Source organism: Chionomys nivalis, chromosome X (genome assembly GCF_950005125.1).
Source record: "Chionomys nivalis chromosome X, mChiNiv1.1, whole genome shotgun sequence".
In the NCBI taxonomy this organism is placed as follows: domain Eukaryota; kingdom Metazoa; phylum Chordata; class Mammalia; order Rodentia; family Cricetidae; genus Chionomys; species Chionomys nivalis.
The window spans coordinates 64,865,588-64,886,128 of NC_080112.1; the positions used below are offsets into that span (position 1 = coordinate 64,865,588).

The 20,541-nt window shown below is 44.6% G+C and overlaps 1 protein-coding gene across 1 annotated transcript in view; it reads left to right on the forward strand.

Annotated features, from left to right (window-relative positions):
- The first annotated feature begins 4,835 nt into the window (after positions 1-4,835).
- Msn (moesin) overlaps positions 4,836-20,541 on the forward strand; it is a 70,912-nt gene continuing 55,206 nt past the window's right edge. The window contains exon 1 of the mRNA XM_057759939.1: positions 4,836-5,053. Coding sequence (XP_057615922.1) covers positions 5,042-5,053 — 12 coding nt within the window. The 5' untranslated portion in view covers positions 4,836-5,041. The remainder of the gene's footprint in view (positions 5,054-20,541) is intronic.

Genomic DNA, 20,541 nt, shown 5'->3' on the forward strand with positions numbered 1-20,541 from the left:
AAGATCACCATGCTAACCACATGGAGGGAGGATGGCCAGGGCGGGGAGCCTAGAGGCAGGAAGACCAGGGAGGCACCTGTTTTCACAACTCAAAACAGTTGGTTAGGGAGGACCTCAGGCACTGTTGGTAGACACGGCAGGGAGGAAGCTGTAAAGGACAGACACACAAAGAGCACGGCTTGGTGACCAACGGGAAGGGTCCAACAGAGGAGAATTCAACAAGATGATACTGTGCACATAACAGACGGTGCTAACAACAAAACCACTAACAGATACGGAGCTGCTGGGGAGGATGAAGATGAGCACAGCTCACAGAGCCTGGCCCCTAAGAGGTGGCCGGCACTGTGGGACACACAGCAGGATGGAGGGATGGGGCACGTCCTTCTCGAAGTGTAGAATGTGAACTAGGCATGTTTTGCTGAGAGAGCACAAGCAGCGCATGCAGACTGGTCGCAAATGACTGGCCACTGGTCTCTGGGGACAGAGCTGGGACCTACTGATTGGACTGGGAGTCCCTGTTGGCAGAACTCATTTCATATTCCAAGAGGACACTCGTTGATATCGAGCTGATCGCCCAGCTGAGGGAAGCTCCTGGATGCCTACGGCTTTATGTGAGGAAAAGGCAGGAAGAAAACCTACCCTCTCACTGGGGTCCATTAGTGTGATTAATAATAAATGTCCTCAGGCACTTGACGTTGGCAAGATGCCTTGTCCCTGCTGCTTATTACCCGTCCCCTGTGCCCAGCTTCTAGCCAGCCCATTAGGTGCTGTACTGATACAAATCATCAAATGCACCTCTTTCCTGACTATGCCTGTGGCAGCCTGGGACTGAGGTCATGGTGGAAAGAAAGTAGACTTAAATTTACACGACCCGGGGCCCGGTTTCTTATCTTATTAGTGAGAAACCATGTGATTTTCCAAAAGGTACTTTATTTCCCAGACTCTCAATCTCCTCATTCTGAGCTTGGAAAAGTCTTTTGTGATGCAATGCGAGTTACTAAATGGCTTCGCTAATATTCACTATATGGTAGACTGCGTTTTATCTGCAGTCATTCAAACTCTGGTTTTTGTTTCCAAGAAAAGAGTACCCTGTTCCTTTGGTTTGTATTCCCAGCCATATTGTGACACAGGGTGAACTTTATCTGTGGGGTGACTGCAGTATATTCTTTCAAAGTACTGTCTGGTTTCAGAATGTATACACCTACACACACACCACATCCCCCCCCCCCCCGTCAACACCCATAAGCTCATGCACAAAAAAAAGCCGGGTAGCATGTTAAGGAGCTGAGCAAACTACTTAAAAGGCAAGGCAGGCATAGGAATCCAAGTGCAGTGGGAGAGGATGCCGAAGGGTGGGGGAAGGCAGAAGAGTGAAGGCAGTCGTTATAAAGAGGCTGAGGGAGATGGGTGGGATTGGTCCCAGGCAAGGAGAGATTGCAATAGTGCAAGTGCAGATTTTGCTGATCAGAACTATAGAACTGTGGTAAGTCTTTTCTAGCCTGATTATATGGCTGATTTATGTAAATGTGTACCGCAAGATCTCTGGCTGATCTGGGCGCTCACTAATTTTCTTAGCTGGCTGGCCAAAGGGCTTCTTGGATCTACCTGTCACTGTCCTGTCGTCATGCACCTTCTTGCCAAGCTATTAGGGGATGGTAGAATTCAAATTCAAGTCCTCATGCTTATCGGGCATCCATTTTACCAACGGATCCAACTCTCAAGCCCCTAAATCCTATTCTTAGTCTCCTGTCCCTTGACTCTGATGTCTCCAGCTTTCTTGGACGCTGGGCCTAGAATGCTCCTGCGCTGCATCTCCTCATAGTGACCCTTGCCTTGCTTTACTGTTTGATGCCAGACTTGCGCAACCTTCCTTGAATGGTAGGAATCTACCTCATCTAAAACCTCAGATCTCTCTCTTCACGCTCCCTCTTTCTCCGTGGGGAGCCAATCTATGTGTGGACAGGTAGACTTTATTCTCATGTCTCTTTCTCCAGAAAGACTGGCATAAGCCAGATCATATATAAACTTAATTGTAAGGATTCCTCTGGTCCCAGAAAGACTGGTATAATTCTCAGGTCACATATGATCGCAGGAAACGGCTGCATGGAGGGAAGAACAGAAGTATTGATCATGGGAACAAGGAGTTGGTATACAAAGAGGAAGGAAACTAAGACGGATTTCCCTGCCTCTACTTTTCTCTGATAGGGAGACTAGGTTAGGAAGTCTAACCTCCCAGTAACGTCCAGTTGCTTGACCACAGTCACCATCACCACTTTAACCAGCGTCTGTTTGGTGAAGTGAGGATGCGGGGCTTTATTTCACTGGCTCTTTTTTGTCCCTGATTTTAACCATCATTTTTTTTTCTCACTTGTACTATTGCAATCTCTCCTTCCCTAGGACCAATCCCACCCATCTCCCCCAGACTCTTTATAACGACTGCCTTCACTCTTCTGCCTTCCCCCACCCTTCGGCATCCTCTCCCACTGCACTTGGATTCCTATGCCTGCCTTGCCTTTCTAGTAGTTTGCTCAGCTCCTTAACATGCTACCCGGCTTTTCTTTTCTTTTTTTTTATGGGAAGGTCTTTTCTCATTTGCTGTAGTATTTATTATCATTATAAGGAAACATCAAAGAACAATGAACAATTATTAGCGATGGGAAAGCCAAAGTGGTAACTGGATAGAATCTCCTAACCATTTCTTATGGTTAGTAATCAGAAGGATAAGGATAAGGTTGTATTCTAACTCCATAGGGTGGAAGATCAGTATTGGTGTCTACGGTTTTAATTGGCACATCTCAGCCATCACGCCTTTCACTTCTCTCACCATGCTTAGAATGGCTGTCTGAATCTTCTTTATTTTTTCGTGTGAGGGGAAAAATGAAGTGAAGTGGGCACAGAAGAGAGGAAGAATAAGAAGGAGAGTAAAGGGAAGAAGAAGGAGAAGAAGGAGAAGCAGTGAGAAGAAGAGTAAGGGTAAGCGCTCCCCAGTTTCTCTTTGTGCGTGTGTTTGCAGGGTGTGGCTGTGGATGTGCACATACACATGGGGCTTAGGGAATGGCATACTGGGGATTTCCACTTTCCACAAAGTTGAACTAGTCTATCGTGAACTTATTTTATTTTAGGTATTTATTTTAGCGCCCAAATCCTTTAGGTTCTAGGTGACATGAATGAAGAAATCAGTAAGTTCCTTTAACTTTTTGTAGGGGGAAAAGGTCCACGGTCCATGGCAGTGTCCAGGACTGTGATTGGATATGCTACCAAGGTCTTCTGAAAGGTGCTGCTCTTCCTTGGGGCAGATACTCAGGTTTTGTCAGAGGACACTCTTTTTCCCCTCCCAGCACCCGTCAGTGAACTGTGGTATCAGAGACAGAAATGGAGGCATGTTGACTCATGGGCTCTGTTAAGTTGTGAGAGGAGGAGATAGGACTGTTAGGTTCCTGAGTGCAAATGCCAGACTTTATGCAATCGCATCTTTTTCCTTTTTTTTTTTTTCTGTGCAGGCTACTTCTTTCTCCTCCTTTTATAATGTTTGACTGGGAAAGGACCTTGGAAACCCAGTAGTTTGGCCAGTTACAGAAGGGGAAGGGACTTACCCAAGAGAGTGCAGAAAACACAGAGTGAGTTAACAGCAAAACTATGATTTGAAGCCAGGTGGGTGTTCTGGTTGCCTCCTTCAAACGACCTTTCCACTATTCTGCATTTGGGTCTCCATCATTGAAGTGTATGGTACATTACCTCAAAAAAGACACACAATCTATGTTCCCGTACAGTTGCCAGAACAGGAGTGTATATCTCATCTGAGACTTATACCCTTATCAAAAGGTGAATCTGAGTCTGGTGTTGGGGTACCTGTAATCCCAGCATAGGGTGGCAGAAGCAGGAGGCTCAAGTCAATGGGTTACTGCTACTAGTGTTAAAAAAAAAAAAAAAAACAAGGAAATGTGTAGAAATGGTGGCACACACCTGAAATCCAGTAGAGACAGTAGGATTATTAGTTCTAGACTAACCTAAGATAATATAGTAGGATTGTGAGTTCAAGACTATCCTAAGCTACATAGTGAGTTTAGGTGCCAGCTCCGGCGACAAACAGATCAAATAAAACTAATGTGTTGGGGAAGGGCTAAAGAAAGGATTGTTGTACTAATCTGAGTAGAGTTGAGACTGCAAATAGGAGGAAAGAAAGTGAACTTAGAAGACAGATATTTGGAAATGATCTTAGTTCTGAAGAACACGAGGCCCAAACAACGTAGAAGGAAATGTGCCAGGTGAACGGAGGCCTGTAGAAGGGAATAGAGTGTTGAGGAGGAGCTGAGACAATTTAGTCAAGAGGTTTCCTGAGGAGAACTCTGAGGAGCTGGACAGCAGAGGCTTTGCTGTGTTCACAGGGAGCTTAGATGAAGCACAATTGGAAGTCACAGAGAAAAAGAGTTCAAACGTACACGGGGAACTTTCTAATCAGCAAGAAAGCTTAGGGAGGGAATAGGCAGTTCTAACGGGCAACTGGTGACCCAACAGTGGTAACTCACAGTCAAGGGCTGCACCAGCTACTGCTAGGGTGTGGCCCCCCAGTAATGCTCTGGCTCAGACTGGGGGCGGAGTCTGATGGTGAAAACTTGAAGGGTTAGGGACAGTGAGAAAGGTGGGAGGGGGGCAGAGTGGATTTGGGTGGGGCGTGGGAGTCCTTCCTGGGGCGTTTGGGACCCTGGCCTGTCCCCCACGTGGCCGGAGTGACTGCACTGGGCTGGGCCGGGCTGGGCGGGGCAATGCCCGAAGTCGCGGGCAGGCGGGAGGGAGGGCGGGGAGAGGCGCGGAAGCCAGGCCACATAAAGGAGCGAGCGGCGCAACGGGGGCGGCTCTTTCCTGGGTGGGGTTTGTAAAGTCGTGGCCCGTTAGCAGGAAGCGGAGCAGTCGCCCTACACTAGAGTGGGACCCAATCTGAGCACCCGGCTCTCCCGAGTCCTTGCCGAAGTGTACTGCGCGCTCAGAACAGCCCGACAGTTTCTAGCCAAACTTCACCAACTCGTCCGCCTTTGCCGCCACCATGCCGAAGACGGTGAGTGCCGGGGCACCGACTCTGTCCGTCCTGGGGGCTCCAGTTTGACCTTTGCAACTCTTTGCCTGGGGGCTTGCCTGGCCACAGGCCTGCCGGGGATGCCAGGCTGTCCCTCAAGGTCCTAAGAAGGAGAGGATAATGGGGTCCTGATTTGAGCGCTCTAGACGGCGAGGGGGTGTCCGAACTAGAAGTGTGGTTAAGGAGAGGCCAACCTTTCTTAGGGTCCAGCTCCCTGCCTATGGGATGAGGCAGTGGAAACTCGGGGTTGTTGGGCACTGGGACGAGACTCTGGAGAATATTTCCCCGGCCCAGGAATTGGCGCCTTTCTGAAGTAAGGCTACTACTGTCCCAGAAGAGCCCCATGGTAACAGAGAAGCAGGGAGGAGAGAGGAAGTTGCTCAGGGCGGATCCCACACGCCCATCCACCTTTCCCACAGCCGCCTCCCTTCTTCTCGACTCCTGCTCAGTCCCCTTCCACCGCTCCTCCGCTCAAACTGCTTTCCCCTGGGAGATGAAGGGGATGTAGGGGGGCTCATCTGCTGGGTTACTTCCTTTTACCCAGGGGTGCAAACACTTCACTAGGCACAAGTCTGTGGAGGGGCCCACTCAACCTACTGGAAGAGAGGGCAGGTTTCTCTTCCTCTACGAAATCCCTGGTAGACACAGTGCCTCTCTATCCCCTCAGGGCTGTTGTGTGAGGTACGGGTTTTCTCCTGTGGGGGCCACACCTATCTTGTGTAGTGGTTGATTAGAGATCTGGTCTCCACCCCACTGGCTGTTGCTAGAAGAGCAGAAGCCTCCAGGGAGTGAGGCCTAGGGGGGCCGGATGCCCAGTAGGGAGGGGTGGGGGAGGGGTGTGCTTGACTAATGAGCTCTGCTTGCTTTTGTGCAAGTCACGCCAGGTCCTTGTTCATGAAGGGCCGATGACCGCTGTGACTTGAGTCTCTTAGGTGAAGGAGCTTGCTGGGCTGCTATGTTGTATGTTGCTAACCCATCCATCTTCCTGGGACTACGTGAGCCTGGTGGAGCTCAGATAGTGACCAGGATGCTTAAGAAGGGATGAGGGCCCCTGGGAGGAGAGGAGAGTGAATAGCTAGGGGGAGGCCTTTGTGTCTCTACTGAGGTTTGGCTTCCCCCTTACTGCATTCAAGCTTCGCTGCTTGGTCGTTCTTGCCTTCATAGAGCTCGGTCCTTAAGGAGCACAAGTTTTTTTTTTTTTTTATTTTTAATTTTTTTTGAGAGAGTCTCATGGTCTTATGTAAAATTATACTTGCGAAAGCCTATACATATGTGAAAATATACGTCGTTCTCATATACTGCCCTCCTGCCGTCTCCGTTACCCGCAGATCTCTGGCAGGTTCTTTTCCTCCCCTCAATCGTAACTTCTATTTTCTTACCACATGTATTCCGTTGCTGGGCTTCTTGGTTTTGGCTCTTTTTGAAGCAGGATCTCGCCCTATAACTCAGGCTGGCCTGGGACTCCCCAATTAATGCAGATCGGTCCTGAATTTTTACTAGTCTTCCTGCCTAGGCCTCCACAGTGCTGAGATTACAGGCTTGTAAACAAGACACCACACTCCTGGCTTGTTTTGATGGTGGTCTGATTTTAGCCCAGGCTGGTCTAGAACTCACTCCGTAGCCCGAGGTAGTCTTAAAATCTCTTGGAAGACGCCCTGCTCCACCCTCCCAATTGCAAGGATTATAGGTTTGAGCTGTCACCAAACTTGGCTGCTACTCTTTCTCTATCGTGTACTTAACCATTTACTTCTAAATTATGAAAGACACAGAACAGGAGTGTAAAATCAAATGCCTTCGTTTGTATTAGCCATGGTCAGTTTCACTGTTAGAGCCAATTTTTCCTAGCCAGGCCAGCCTGCATTAAATCTGTTGAAATGAGACTTTCTTGGACCGTTGTCTGGTTGCTAGTTTTCGAAGTCTTGTCTTTGATGTTTATCGAGACAAGGTCCCACACTGCAGCACAGGCTGCCAACTCCTAGCTGTCTTGATGCAGTCCTAGGAATGCTAGGGTCACGGGCTTTCACAATATGGCCAGCCCATCTATCCCTTCTGGAGAGAAGGCAATTCTAAATTCAGATGTCTTTCCTGGGACTTGGAGAGGTGGCTCAACAGTTAAGAGCTCACTCTGCTCAGCATTGGGTCTCAGTGCCCACATGGCAGCTTATAACTGTCTGTAACTCCAGTTCTAGGGTTTCTGACTTCTTCTCCTGGCCTCCTTGGGCATCAGGCACAAATATGGTGCACATACATACATGCGGCCCAGACACTCATACACTCATGCACATAACAGAAACCCCTTTCTTTTCTTTTCTTTTCTTTTTTTTTTTTTGAGGCAGGGTTTCCTCTGTAGCTTTGGGGGCTGTCCTGGAACTAGCTCTTGTACACCAGGCTGGCCTCGAACCCACAGAGATCCACCTGCCTCTGCCTCCCGAGTGCTGGATTAAAGGCGGGCACCACCACCATCCAGCTCGAAATCTTTCTTTTGAGAAGGCCTTTCCCTTTCACTCCCAACTTTAACTTAAAAAAAGAGTTCAAAGACTTTGGATACTCTTTTGGATTCTCTAAAAAGAGATGGTGAATTTTCAGGGTCTTGAGGGTTTTTTTTATATTAAACTTTATGATTTATTAAGTGCTACAATTTATTTATTTACTTAACTTACTTAACTGGTTTTATGAAACAAGGTCTCATATATGCCACGCTAGGCTTGAACTCTGATGCTTTTGCTTCCACTGCCCACCCAAGTGCTGGAATATGAGGCATATGCCATCATACTTGAACAATTACCAATTCCAATTTTTCCCATGGCATAGATGAAGACATTGAAACTCGCAGTCGGGGAGGACCGACCACAAGTGATACAGCGTACCAACAGGAAGGCTCCAACTTGAGTCTAGGTCTTCAGTGGTCAGACTTGGAAAATCCCGTTTGGTTTACTGGGATTCTAGCTTTAGAGCATCAGCAGGTCAGGGAAAAGGTGCTCAGTGGTCGTTTGATGCTATCCTCCGGGATAGCAGACGCGGAGCCCAGCTCCTTGAAGTATTCAAAAATGTCTGGGTCTGCATTCAGCTAAACTTTAACAGGGGCTAAGAACTGTTTATTTTCCTGCCATTCCTAGCATTGCTTGAGCCACTGAAGTGGCACTAAAGTGATACTTGGCGAATAGGGGGCAGAATTTCAGGCTTCTAACCCTTGAACCAGCCCTGCCTGGACACTCGAGGGTGGGGCGAAGGATCAGGAATGAAGATTGTGTGAGAGGCTTCTGCCTCTATCCACTGCCCCACCCCCAATATGTCTCTCGTTTTTTGGAGACAGGTTCTTGCTCTGTAGCCCTGGGCGGCCTATAGGTTGGTTTTTAACCCACAGCGGTCTTCTGGACTCTGCCTCCCAACTGCTGGAATTACAGGTGTAAACTGAGGCTGTTTTGTTTATTTTGAGAGTCTCGTAGTGCAGCCCAAGTTGGACTTGATTCCAGGCCGTCCTACTTTCCTGCCTCTTGGATGGTTGAATTATATAGTCTCTCCCACATTAAAACATTATTTAACTTATTTGCATTGTTATTGGTATGTGTGTGTGTGTGTGTGTGTGTACGTGTACGTGTGTGTACAAATGGAGATTAAAGGGCAAGTTTCAGGAGTCAGTTCTCACCACTGTGGGATCTGGGAATTAAACTCAAATTTTTGGCTTTGGCCCGTAAATGGTTTACCCTTTAAACTGTCGGGGAAGCCATTTACTTTGTATTGTTTGTGACAGGGTCTTATGTTGCCCAGTTTGCATTTGAACTGAATATATAGCCAAGGATGACCTTGACCTCTCTGTCTTCCCACCTCAGCCTCCCACGTGAGTGTTACAGTGTCCAACTTTTCTCAACTTTTTGATTTTCCATTTTTTGAACCCGTTGTGAATGTGTAGGTGGTGGAGAACAGAACAGGAACCATCTTGGGGATTTCATCTATGCTTATCCGTGACAGATCTCTTGCACAGGGAGGGAAAAGTCAAGGCACAAAATAGTCTTTACTCTCACGTTAATCTTGGGGGAAAGGTTGCTCTGTGGATCAGTGATGGGGTGGTATTGACTGTTGCATTATTTTCTAAATGCCTCTAAGGCAGCCTGTAAGGATAGTGTTGCCAGACATGGTAGCTCATGCTAGTAATTGTAGTACTTGGGAGGCAGAAAGATTGTAGTGAGTTTGAGATCAGCTTAAGTGTTACAGAGGGAGGGTGTCTGAAATCTCCCCCACAAAAGGTGGTGTGTTTTCTTTGGTCTGCTTTTATCATCCAACTGCTTTGCTAGGTTGTGGAAGTGGAAGGGACATTTAGAGGTCTTTCCCCATGTTTCCAAATCTAATTCTCTATGGATGAGAAGTGATGACAGCTACAATTATTCTGAACTCTGTTCTAATAGTGTTGCTTGGCAACAGTCTTTCTTAGGTCCCATTGTATATTCCTGGGAGTCCACCCCCACCCCCACTGGAATTTCTAGATGCAGAGTCCCTGGAGGGGAAGATCTGGCTACCAACAGTACTAGCAGAGTTGGGCTTTTCATGGCTACACTGGCTCTGATCTTCGAAGATAGATCCGAGTGGGATCTTTGAAAGATAGAATTGAGTTTATCATGTGCTTCTTCCTTAACTCCCAATCTTTTCTCTCTGCTAACCCCACCTCATTCTTCTGTCCTGAAAGAGGGAAAACAAGCAAACAAGCAGTACAAAAGTGGTCTTTTGGGGGTCTGTCCGTTGGTCAGGTCATGATGGGGATAAATGACGGACTTTGCTGTTCATCCCTCTTACTTCATGCTTGATTGAGCTGAAAAGCTTCTCAATTCCCAGTTCTATTTGTGGTATCAATTTGTGGTAGAAGAACCCTTAGTTTGGAGAGTTAGCTCAGCAGTTTGGATGGTGGGTGTTGGGAAATAGAAAGTAAAACTGAGCTTAGAATATTTGTTCTCCTTCTATAGAAGACGAGATGTTCTTTGATTTTTAAAGATTTAGTGTGTGTTATTTATATTTGAACAAATAAAAACTTTGCTTGAAGTCGGGTGGTGCTCATGCATGCTTTTAATCCCAGGACTCTGAAGACAGAGGCAGGCGCATCTCTGAATTCAAGGGCAGCCTGGTGTACAGTGTGAGTTCCAGGACAGCCAGAGGTACACAGAGAGACCCTGTCTCAAAAAATTAAAAAAAAAAAAAAAGGAAAAGGAAAGTGTTTCTAGGACCTTTAAAGTTCTGTGAATGTATAGATACCTGTATAGTTTAGAATAACTGAAATTCTAAATCTTGACTGAGTCTGTTTACAGAATTAAGCAGATATCTTTTTAAAATTTGTTTTTTGAAACCCAAAGTTTCTGTTGGTTCATAATTGACCTGAAATGTATGAGAATCTTCAGACTCAGCCTCCTAAAAGTATCTCTAGTTGTCATATTAAGCAGAAGACTGAGGAAGATTCTACTTGTCTCATTTTCCTTAACGTTTGTTAAATCTACAGGCATATACGACAGAGTTAGTATAAGTTAATTGTGCTTATCAGTGTTGTTTCACAGCAGCAAAGATCGAATGAAACTAAGGGAAATAAAGTTCTGAATGATGAAGAAAGTCTGGGCGTGGTGGTACATGCTTGCAATCCTAGCACTTGGGAAGTACAGGCAGGATCATCAGGCATTCAGGGATATTCCCATCAAATAGGAAGCTTGGATACAGCTTAAGCAACATGAGACATTGTCTCACAACACAACAGAAGAGTTACTCACAGTGGGCCATTTAGCTGATTTCTTTCTGTCGGCTCTCAATATCTCTTCCAGTTTATCATAAGGGACCTGTACCAATAATAGGTCCCCTACTAATACTGATATTCTTGACAGCCTTCACGGTCTAGTGGTGTAGCCTTGGCTTTCCTGATTTCACATGCATTCTTTCAGACAGTCTGTAGGATTTGAGTGTCTTTGCTGTGCAGAGGGTACTGGGAATGCAGAGTTGATAGTGCTTGCCCAAAGCTATTATCTTGTCTTCCTATGCTTTGCAGTATGGTTTGCTGAGGACCAGTTCAGCATGCGGAGTTTCTGGTTCACTTCATTAGATCCTGCCAATATTACTGGCATGATTACTCTTGGCTAGTTCTCTGTTGAGTCTTGAGGTTTGGGCCACTTTGTATTTTTCCTTACTAGGCAAGAAAGAAACCAAATGACCCTACATTGTGAAGGTGGTAAGTTTATTGAAGAGCTCTAGAAAAACAGGAAAAGCTTTAGAAGAGTAGGGTGTGGTGGCTTATGCCTGTAATTGCAGCACTCTGGAGACTGAGGCAGGAAGATGCAGTGAGACTGAGGTCAGTCTAGGCTATGTAGTGAGTTCAGTGTCAGCCGGAATAACAGCAAAACCCTGTCTTCATAAAGAAACAAATAAAACCTTTGTAGGTTTCCCGACTTCTCTCACATTGTATAGTGCCAGCCTTATAGAGTCTCACTGAAAGGTTAGGAAGATACTAGGTTCCTTTTTTGTGGGGAGAGAAAGCTATATTGAGACAGATTTCACATAGCCCAGGCTTGCCTTGAACTTGTGTAGAGGAGGATGTTTCTACTGCTTCCATCTCTAAGTATTGAGATTACAACTGACTGGAAGTTATGAAGCTCTGTCTCAAACTTATTTCTAAATATGATTGAGTAGTTAGAGATATTGGTAAATATTAAGAAGATGGTGAAGATAAAACAATCTAAGGTGTATATATTACCAGTGAGCCGAAGACTGAGTACTACGGGGTACAGCATTTCAAATAAATGCATCTGCACTTGGAACATCCCAGAGCTTCCTCAGCCCTAAGATCCACTTAATCTAGTTTTTTGTTGTTGTTTGAATTAGGGTTTCTCACAAAAGTATGTTGAGTTACAGAAAATCTGAGCTGGCCTTCTAGTTCATCCTTCGTATTTTTGATGAGGACACTGAAACCCACAATAAGGAAGAGATTTGCGTGGGCTGATTCTAGGTCCAGGACATCTTGCCTGATGCCACTATCAGGGAGGATGTTTAGTGTTTTCTGACTCAGCTGGGGGTGACTTGACCATCATGTTAGTGACTGTACAGCAGTCCCCAGGGACTCTTAAAAATGGACATAGTCACGTCCTGGACTTTACTTGGGAACTCCGTAGCACTTCCCAGATAGCTGTTTTATCTTGACTGTGAACGGTTGGTAGAAGACAGATGATTGAAGGTACCTGGGGAGAGGATATTTTCCCGTTTTCCTGCTTGGGATAAGGCCTTCCTGTCCTAAAAGCCACATTTTTCTTTGAAAGAGGATTTTGAGTCCAGGTTGAACTTGATCTAGTTATGTAGCTGAGGGTGACCTTTTGAATTCTGCTTCCACCTCTCCAACTGCTGGATTACAGGTGATCACTACCATGACTCAGTGTTTTGAGTCCCTTAAAATTATTTATTTATGTACATGTATCTCCCTCTCTTCTTTTCCCCTTCCTCCCCAATCTGTGTGTGTGCGCACTCCCCCCCCCCACCTATGTGTGGCATTGTCTATGGCATGTATGAAGGTCAGAGGACAAGTTCCAAGAGTCAGTTTTCTCCTTCCACCAATTTGAACTTAGGTCATTAGGCATAGTAGCCCTTTTACTGGCTGAGACAACTCACTGCCCTTGTATTTGTTTCTTGTTTTGAAATAGATCTCATGAGCCCTGGTTGGCTTTGCACTTGGCTTTGTAATCAAGCCTGAATTTGAACTTCTGACCTCCTTATCTCTATCGCCAAGTGTTGGGAGTATGGACTTGTACCTCCATGCTTATTAATCTCTGACCTCTTTGAATTCAACCTTCCTCTGTCTCTTGCATTATAAGAATACTATGGTATTTGTCTTTCTAATTTGATGCTGTAGCAACTGTTTCAGTATAGTCTAGAGTCAACTGATCTTAGCTCTCAATACTCACTTCTGGGTGTTTTACTAGTGACTGGGTCAAGTCTGGGGAAGGTAGTTAGCCAGAAAATGACATTTTAGGCTTTCTTAGAAAGGATGTAGGATTAACAAGTACCAATTCTAGAACTAGACTGTTTGGACTTAGATTCCAGCTATGTGACCAATGATGTGTTCGTAACATGCACAAAGCCCTGGGTTTCATCTCAGAACTAAAAGGAAAAGGAGCAAAGTAACGACCCCAGCTATAACTCATTAGTTGCATGTGCATACACCGAAATACACATGTGTGCAGGCACACCTACATGCATATATGATGAAAAATTGTTTCTTCCTTCATGCTTCTGTTTGAATTAAGTCAAGAAATAGAACTCCCTGAAGACTTTCTCTTCTCCCGTTGGCTTTGTTGTGAGAGGAGATGTCGTGGGATTGTGACAGATGGAGGAGTACGAAGCTTGCTGACCAGAGCCTACCTACGGCATGGGCACCTTGGATTCTGAGACTATGATTTGGGGATAATATTTTGAGTACTGTTCTTTGGGTATACCTGACAACAGAAATTGGAGATTTAATTTGATATAAAATTTGTGTGATTGATGAAAATTTGTATGGTACTGATTGAGGCAAATTATGGGAAGAGTTGAGGTTTGAGCATTTGGACAAAGTAGAGTCCTGAAAAATTACATCTTGATTGTGTATTTGGGAGATAATAGGAGCCAACACCTGTGAGAGAAAATAAAGCTTCTTTATGGGGCATGGCCAGCATTTCTTCTCTTTAGTTCTGGTCTCCTTTAGAAAGATGGATGAAGCCTCATTCTTACTAGTTGTATAAGGCAGGGTTTTACCATGTGGGTCAGTGTGGCCTCAAACTCACAGAGATCTACCTTCTTTTGCTTTCTGAATTCTGAGATTGAAGGCATGTGCCACCAAGCTTGGAAAAGCCATGTTATTCTTAAGATCGCTGAAGTAGTTTCTTCTCTTGTCATTTTGTTCTAATCTACCCCCATCTCTGGGTCCAGGCCTTTTTCACAAATCTTAGGCAGATTTAAGTACATCTAAAGGCTCTTTTTTGATGGTTATAATCTTCAGTTAGTCTGTGAGATGGGGTTGGAGGTGTCAAGGGGAAATTCAGTATGATTGTCGTTAGTTAAGTTGCATAAGTCTTTGCTATCTTCAAGGGTTTAGAATAAGCTAAACACCTAAAATCATCATAATAGACACTTATGAGGAGACTGACAAACCTATAAGTGTTTTACTAAAACTAAAAATTACATGGCCGTTTTGTCTTGGATTTGCTCTTTCTGCAGCATGAAAATATCAGCGACTTCAGAGACATGTAAAGGTAGAACTTCCTCCCCCATGTTCTTTATTGTTTTTGGTCGCTGGCGGCGTGGGGAATCTAGCATGTACCCAGGAAGAATATCGGGCGTTTGGCTTCACGGTTTCTTTACTTCTCTTCTTTGGGTCCTCGGGGGGTGCTCATGAAGCGTTTGAGGTGGCTCTGAGAACACTTTTGTCTATTTGTCTTCCTGCAATAACCTAGGCATTTTCTTATGATTGGGAGTTTGCTTCCTGGCCAAAGGCCAGTTGCCAGAGGAAACCAGTGACTAAAGGCTTCCTCCCTGTGATGTCACCTTCTGGAATCATTCCTCACGATTCCCTACGAATCAAGTGACCTTATTTGGCTATTTTTGCCCCCCTCAAATACCCATCTCACCTCACTTAATCTCCTGTTCTTCATAGCAGCAACTGCCTTCTTCAAGTTTTCGCAACTCTACCTGTGAACTGTTCTCCTTAGGTAGAGCCCTGAGAGAAGGAGGAGGAGGAGGAGGAGGAGGAGGAGGAGGAGGAGGAGGAGGAGGAGGAGGAGGAGGAATGGGACGTGAGGAGGATGAGAGAGCGGGTTCTGGAATGCCTGTGATTTCTCCACCCTGCTTGCTTATCTTTTCTTGCCCTCTTGTTCCTGCATAGTAAACCCCTCTTTAGTTTCTTACCAAGATTTCTGACTGCTTAAGTGTGGTCTTGCTTGGCCTGAGAAGGCATAGAGGGTGGGGTCGGACTGGAGCTCGAGCTCTCAGCATCTGAAAGTATTCTTTTGGAGTAGGGAAAGCCTTCCAATTAATAAGGCCAAGTCTTGGCATGTGCCTGTCGTATGCCTAGGTTTCATTTGGCTTTTTTTGAGCTGAGTTGAAGGTCCATCTGCCTCCTTTTCCCAGTCCTCAGATAAGGTTAGAAGAGTCGAGCTTTTGCTGCAGAATGCTTCAGGCTCTTACCTCATTGTCTTTTCTTTCCTGCTTTAAATTTCCCTTTCAGATGATTTTAGTTTATTATGTGTATAAATGTTTTGCCTGCCTGTATGTCTGTGCACCGCTTGCATGCCTGATGCTTAAGGAGGTCAGAAGAGGACATCAGAGACCTTGGAACTGGAGTTAAGTATGGTTGTGAACCACCATGTGGGTGCTGGGAACTGAGCCCTGATCCCCTGCAAGAACAGCAAGTGACGACTAAGACATCTCTCCAGTGCTGTGCTCCCCTGTTTCCTGCTTTATAGTAGAAATTGTGCAGTGGAAGCAGTAGTAGCCTGAATCAGGATATCTGGGTGACCTTGGACAAATATTTTCATGAACCATAATTTCTTTGTGTGTGAGACAGATCTTCTGATAATATGTTTACTCTTAAAGAGAATAGAAAGATGATATTTGTGTAGTGACAGAGAACAGTGAGTGTTTGAAGTTGTCCTATCCCCTATTAACGTGACTTTAAGGATGTTTTCTCCTCCATGTATCAGCACGTAAACATTCATTTCAGGAACTCTACTGTGGGGACAGTGACTTTGGGAAACAGCTCTAGACAGTGCGCCTTGGGAAGGACCTTTCTGTCCACCCTGAAGACTAGAGTGGCTGGCTAGTTTTGGTTACAGAGAGAATCGAAGACCACTGGAACAGCCATACTTCTCTCAGGAAGGGGATGGCCAGGAAACAAGCCAAAACTGATTGCGAATGAGATTTCCCCTCTCTTTATACAAGAGCCTTTTTGGGGCTATGGGGTTACTTTTATTTCGAGCCATGCATTACTAAGATTTCCTCTTCTCTGAGTCACTGGTGTCTCTCTGCTGCTCTTGTAGAGGGAGAACTTCATGTGTGGCATTAGGTGGAAAGAAGAAGAATTTCTAGGCAGGGAGTATTTTCCCCACATACTCCTGATGCTTGGTGTTGGGCTTTCAGCTGATCCCGCATTCTGTGAATATTGTTAGGCCTATACACCAAAGGTGATGAAATCATGAATTTGTTGTGAGGGCATGTTCCACTGATAGAGCATAAGAAAGAACATGCTTTTACTTCCTCCCTAGCTTCTCTGTCTTTGGCTCAGTACTTGCCTGTGAAACCCGCCTTGCATCTTAGCCATTTAGAAAGTGGCCCTGAACATGAACCTCATGGGTTCTGAAGTACTGGTAACCGTCTTCCTTTTAGGAACAATTTTCTTAGGCAGTTTGCCTAGAGATGACTTACTTGTGTAAGGCTTCGTAATGCTGTTTGGAAGAAGTTTCTTTCCCAGCATTGAGCTGGACTGGTTTCTGGGTCGCAAAGGCAGTTCATTTCTTCTGCTTTGTTGGCAGCTCCTTACTCTTCCATGGTCCCCATATGGGATCTACCAGTTGCAAGTGGTAGATCAAAATGGCTTTTGGTGAGAGACCATAGGCAAGCAGGTCACTAAGGAAAGTAATGTGTAGTTAACCAGGAGAAGAATGGCCATATTTTTCTATTTCTTCTTTTTGTAAAATGTCCCATGGCATATGAGAATGTTTAGCTTACACAGAGAACAATCCTTCCAAAACCAACTTTAACATACTAGTTCTTATTTAGATTTCTTGTCATATGTTACATTCATACCTTAGTTTTTCTATGGCACATTGATTTGAACATAAGAACTCCTATTTCTTTACCCATCACTAAAAATGATTGGATAGATGTACATTTAGGATTATTTTTCTCAGTATTTCATCAATATTCTTGATATTCCAAGCTTGCCTGTAATTTACTGTGTTGTCCAAACTGGCCTTGAACTTGGGGAAATTGTCCTGCCTTGGGCCCTGAAGTGCTGGGAATATAGTGAACATTACCACTCCTGGTCACTTTCTTTTTAACAGTGGGCATTTTTTAGGGTTGGGTTGTAGCTCAATTGGTTGAGTGTTTGCTTTGCATGAAAGAAGCCCTGGGTTTGATCCCTAGTGCTGCATAAGCTGTGAGTTTGATCCCAAGCACTGCATAAGATGGGGCAGTGGCTATATGCTGTAATCCCCAGTTATTTGGGTGGTGCAGGGCCAAGGACTGAGTGTAAGATCATCCTTTGCTTCAAAGTGACTCTTAGGCCAACTTAAGGTACATGATATCTGAACTCAAAAAAAGAACATTTTAATGGCTTTATAAAATTCCATCCAATGGCTATGTGTTTCTGTAGACGTGTTGAGTTGCCATTTTTTTTTACTTCAGTAAACTTGTAGATTTAAAAGCTTCTAGCTTGCCTTACCTCAAGAAGTGGCTATCTCCAGATGGAGATTGTCAGAGACATACAAAATTGTACAAAATTGTAGTCAGAATTTGCTTTGGGTTGCCAGCTCACAAAAACGACATGGAGGCTTATTATTAATTATGAAAGCTTAGCCTATAGCTCAGACTTGTCCCATTAGCTCTTATAACTTAATCCATTTATATTAATCTATGTTCTGCCTCGTGTCTTTTCACCCCTCTTCCATCTTGCACCTCCTGTTTCCTCTCTGTGTCCTCTGCTGTTTCTCTTGCTCCTAGATTCATTTCCTCATCTCTCTCTATCTGGAAGTCCTGCCTAACCTCTTCCTGCCTAGTTAATTAGCCATTCAGATCTTTTTAAAAACCAACCAGGTGTCTTGGCAAAGACACATCTTCACAGTACAAAAAAGATTATTCCATAACACAATTTTTTTTTCTGTTTGATACAGTATCTCTTCCTGTCAGTCCATTGTAGCCTATGCTCAATGTGTAGCCAAGGATCCAAGGATGACCCTGAGCTCTTTATTTTCCTGTTTCCATCTACCAAGTGCAAGGTTACATGCCTGTACCACCTTACTCATAAGTCTCTATGCCCAACTTGTGTTTGAAATAGGATGCCACTTTGTAGCCCATGGTGGCCTAACATACAATGTAGCCCTGGTTGATCATTTTCTTGCCTTAGCTTCTTCAGTAGTAGGATTTCAGGTATGTGCTACTGTACTCAGCATGGGCAAACCTTTTGAAAGGTTTTAAGTCAGCAGTAGACATAGAGAGGGAGGAACGGCAGAAGTTTATGTAAGGGATCCTGCGGGACACATGGGAGGTGCTGGTATCTCTCTCTCTCTCTCTCTTTCTCTCTCTCTCTCTCTCTTTCTTTCTTTCTCTGTGTGTGGTATGATGATCTATTATCAGCTATAATGAAGAAGGACCTGAGTCAGTGCATAGAAAGCCAAACTTTTTTTTGTAACCAATTACTTATTTTCTTTTAAAAGGCAATCTGTTCTTGATTCACTTGTGCTTGTTTACTGTGCCACTCCACCATGATTTTGTTGTTGTTTTGGTCTTTGGTATTTGCTCGTTTTGTTTATTCATTCATTCATTCATTTGTTCATTCATTCACTTATTGGTTTATTGAGACAGAGTTTCAGTCTATCACTCGGGATGGCCTGGAACTCATTAGGTGTAACAGGATATTGGCCTCATACAAGTTACCCTCTTGCCTCAGCCTCCCAAGTACTGGGCTTGTAGGTATGAATCACCATGTCCTGTTACTAAGCGGCCTCTTAAAGGGCTGCCACTGTGTGACTCCTATCCTAACCCTTTCCGAGTGCAGAGATGCTGCAGCTTTCCTGAGGCCCTCATGGGAACCTCATAGCCTAGTTCTTTTTATAAGGATGTATTTGTAACATAGTTCCATCTAGCCCAGCATGGCCATGCTCAAGAATGACTCAAGATGGGAGGTGCTCTCTTTAGCAGCAGGTGAGTGTGCTAGAGAAGGGTTCCTCACCCTTGTTTAGATAAAGGTAGAAGGATTTGTAGAAGCTGCAGTGAAACTGGGACCCTTCCAGGTCTCCTCGCCCCAGGTTCTGCTATGGATTCTTAGAACAGTGTTAATATGCCTGCTCATCCCAGCTGTGATGGGCCAACAGTTTAGGGGGGAACAATCCAAACTGAGTTCAAGGTCTTTGGGGGATAGGTACTCTTCTTTTCTTTTTTTTTCCACTAGGGTATCATGTATCTTTGCCCGACCCAGAAATCTGTATGTAACTAAGGATAGCCTTGAATTCCTGATCCTCCTGCCTCCGTCAGCCAAGTTTTGGAATTACAGGTGTGTGCCACTACATCTGGTTCATGCAGTGCTGGAGATTTCACCAAAGGCTTTGTGTGTGCTAGGCAAGTACTCTATCAACTGAGCTACGTCCCTTAGCTCTGGGTAGACATTCCTGCTACAGCATGCATTTTGTCTTTACCATATTCTACACATAGCTTTTTGCTGCTCTTTTGTTTATTTGCAAGGACTTTACTCTAGGATTTGTGTCTTGTAAAGAAGCACATGATTTTAATGCGTGAATAATATCTTGGTCAACTGTAAAACACAACGGGAAGGGTCTTGTTCAAAGACTGATAGTAGGGCTGGGGCTATAGCTCAGTAGAGTGCTGGGGTTCATCAGTAGAGTCCTGGGTTTGATTCCTAGCACTGCGTAAATCATGTGTGGTGGTATACACATAGAGTGTTAGCATGTAGGTAGGTGGTATACACATAGAGTGTTAGCATGTAGGTGGTTATACACATAGAGTGTTAGCATGTAGGTAGGTGGTATACACATAGAGTGTTAGCATGTAGGTGGTATACACATAGAGTGTTAACATGTAGGTAGGTGGTATACACATAGAGTGTTAGCATGTAGGTGGTTATACACATAGAGTGTTAGCATGTAGGTAGGTGGTATACACATAGAGTGTTAGCATGTAGGTGGTTATACACATAGAGTGTTAACATGTAGGTGGTGGATGCAGGAGGATCAGAAGTTGAAGTTCATATACAATTGAGTTTGAGAGCAGTTATGATAGGTGAGACTCTGTCACAAAACAGGGTCAGAAAAGTCAAGTCAGGCAGTTAAGTCAGCTGCAGCAGAAGTGTTTTTGAAGTTGAGACCACTCTCAGGATTACATTCTTAATACTGTATTTGCTGAAACTGCTAGACCAGCTGTTCTTAACCTCCCTAGTGCTTTACCCTTTAATAGTTCCTCATGTTGTGGTGACCCCCAGCCATAAAATTACTTTCATTGTCACTTCATAAATGTAATGTTTGGAATATAAATGTTATGAATCGTAGTGTAAATAAATATCTGATAATGCAGGATATCTGATATGTGATCCCAAAGAGGTCGAAACCTATAGATTAAGAACTGCTACACTAGTGTGTAAGCTGAACCCACTTGAGTGAGATTGGTTCTCACTATCCATTATATAGCTTCTATAGCATAGTGCCTGGCACAAAATCGGTACTCAAGAAATGTTTGTTGACTAGATACATTTAGCA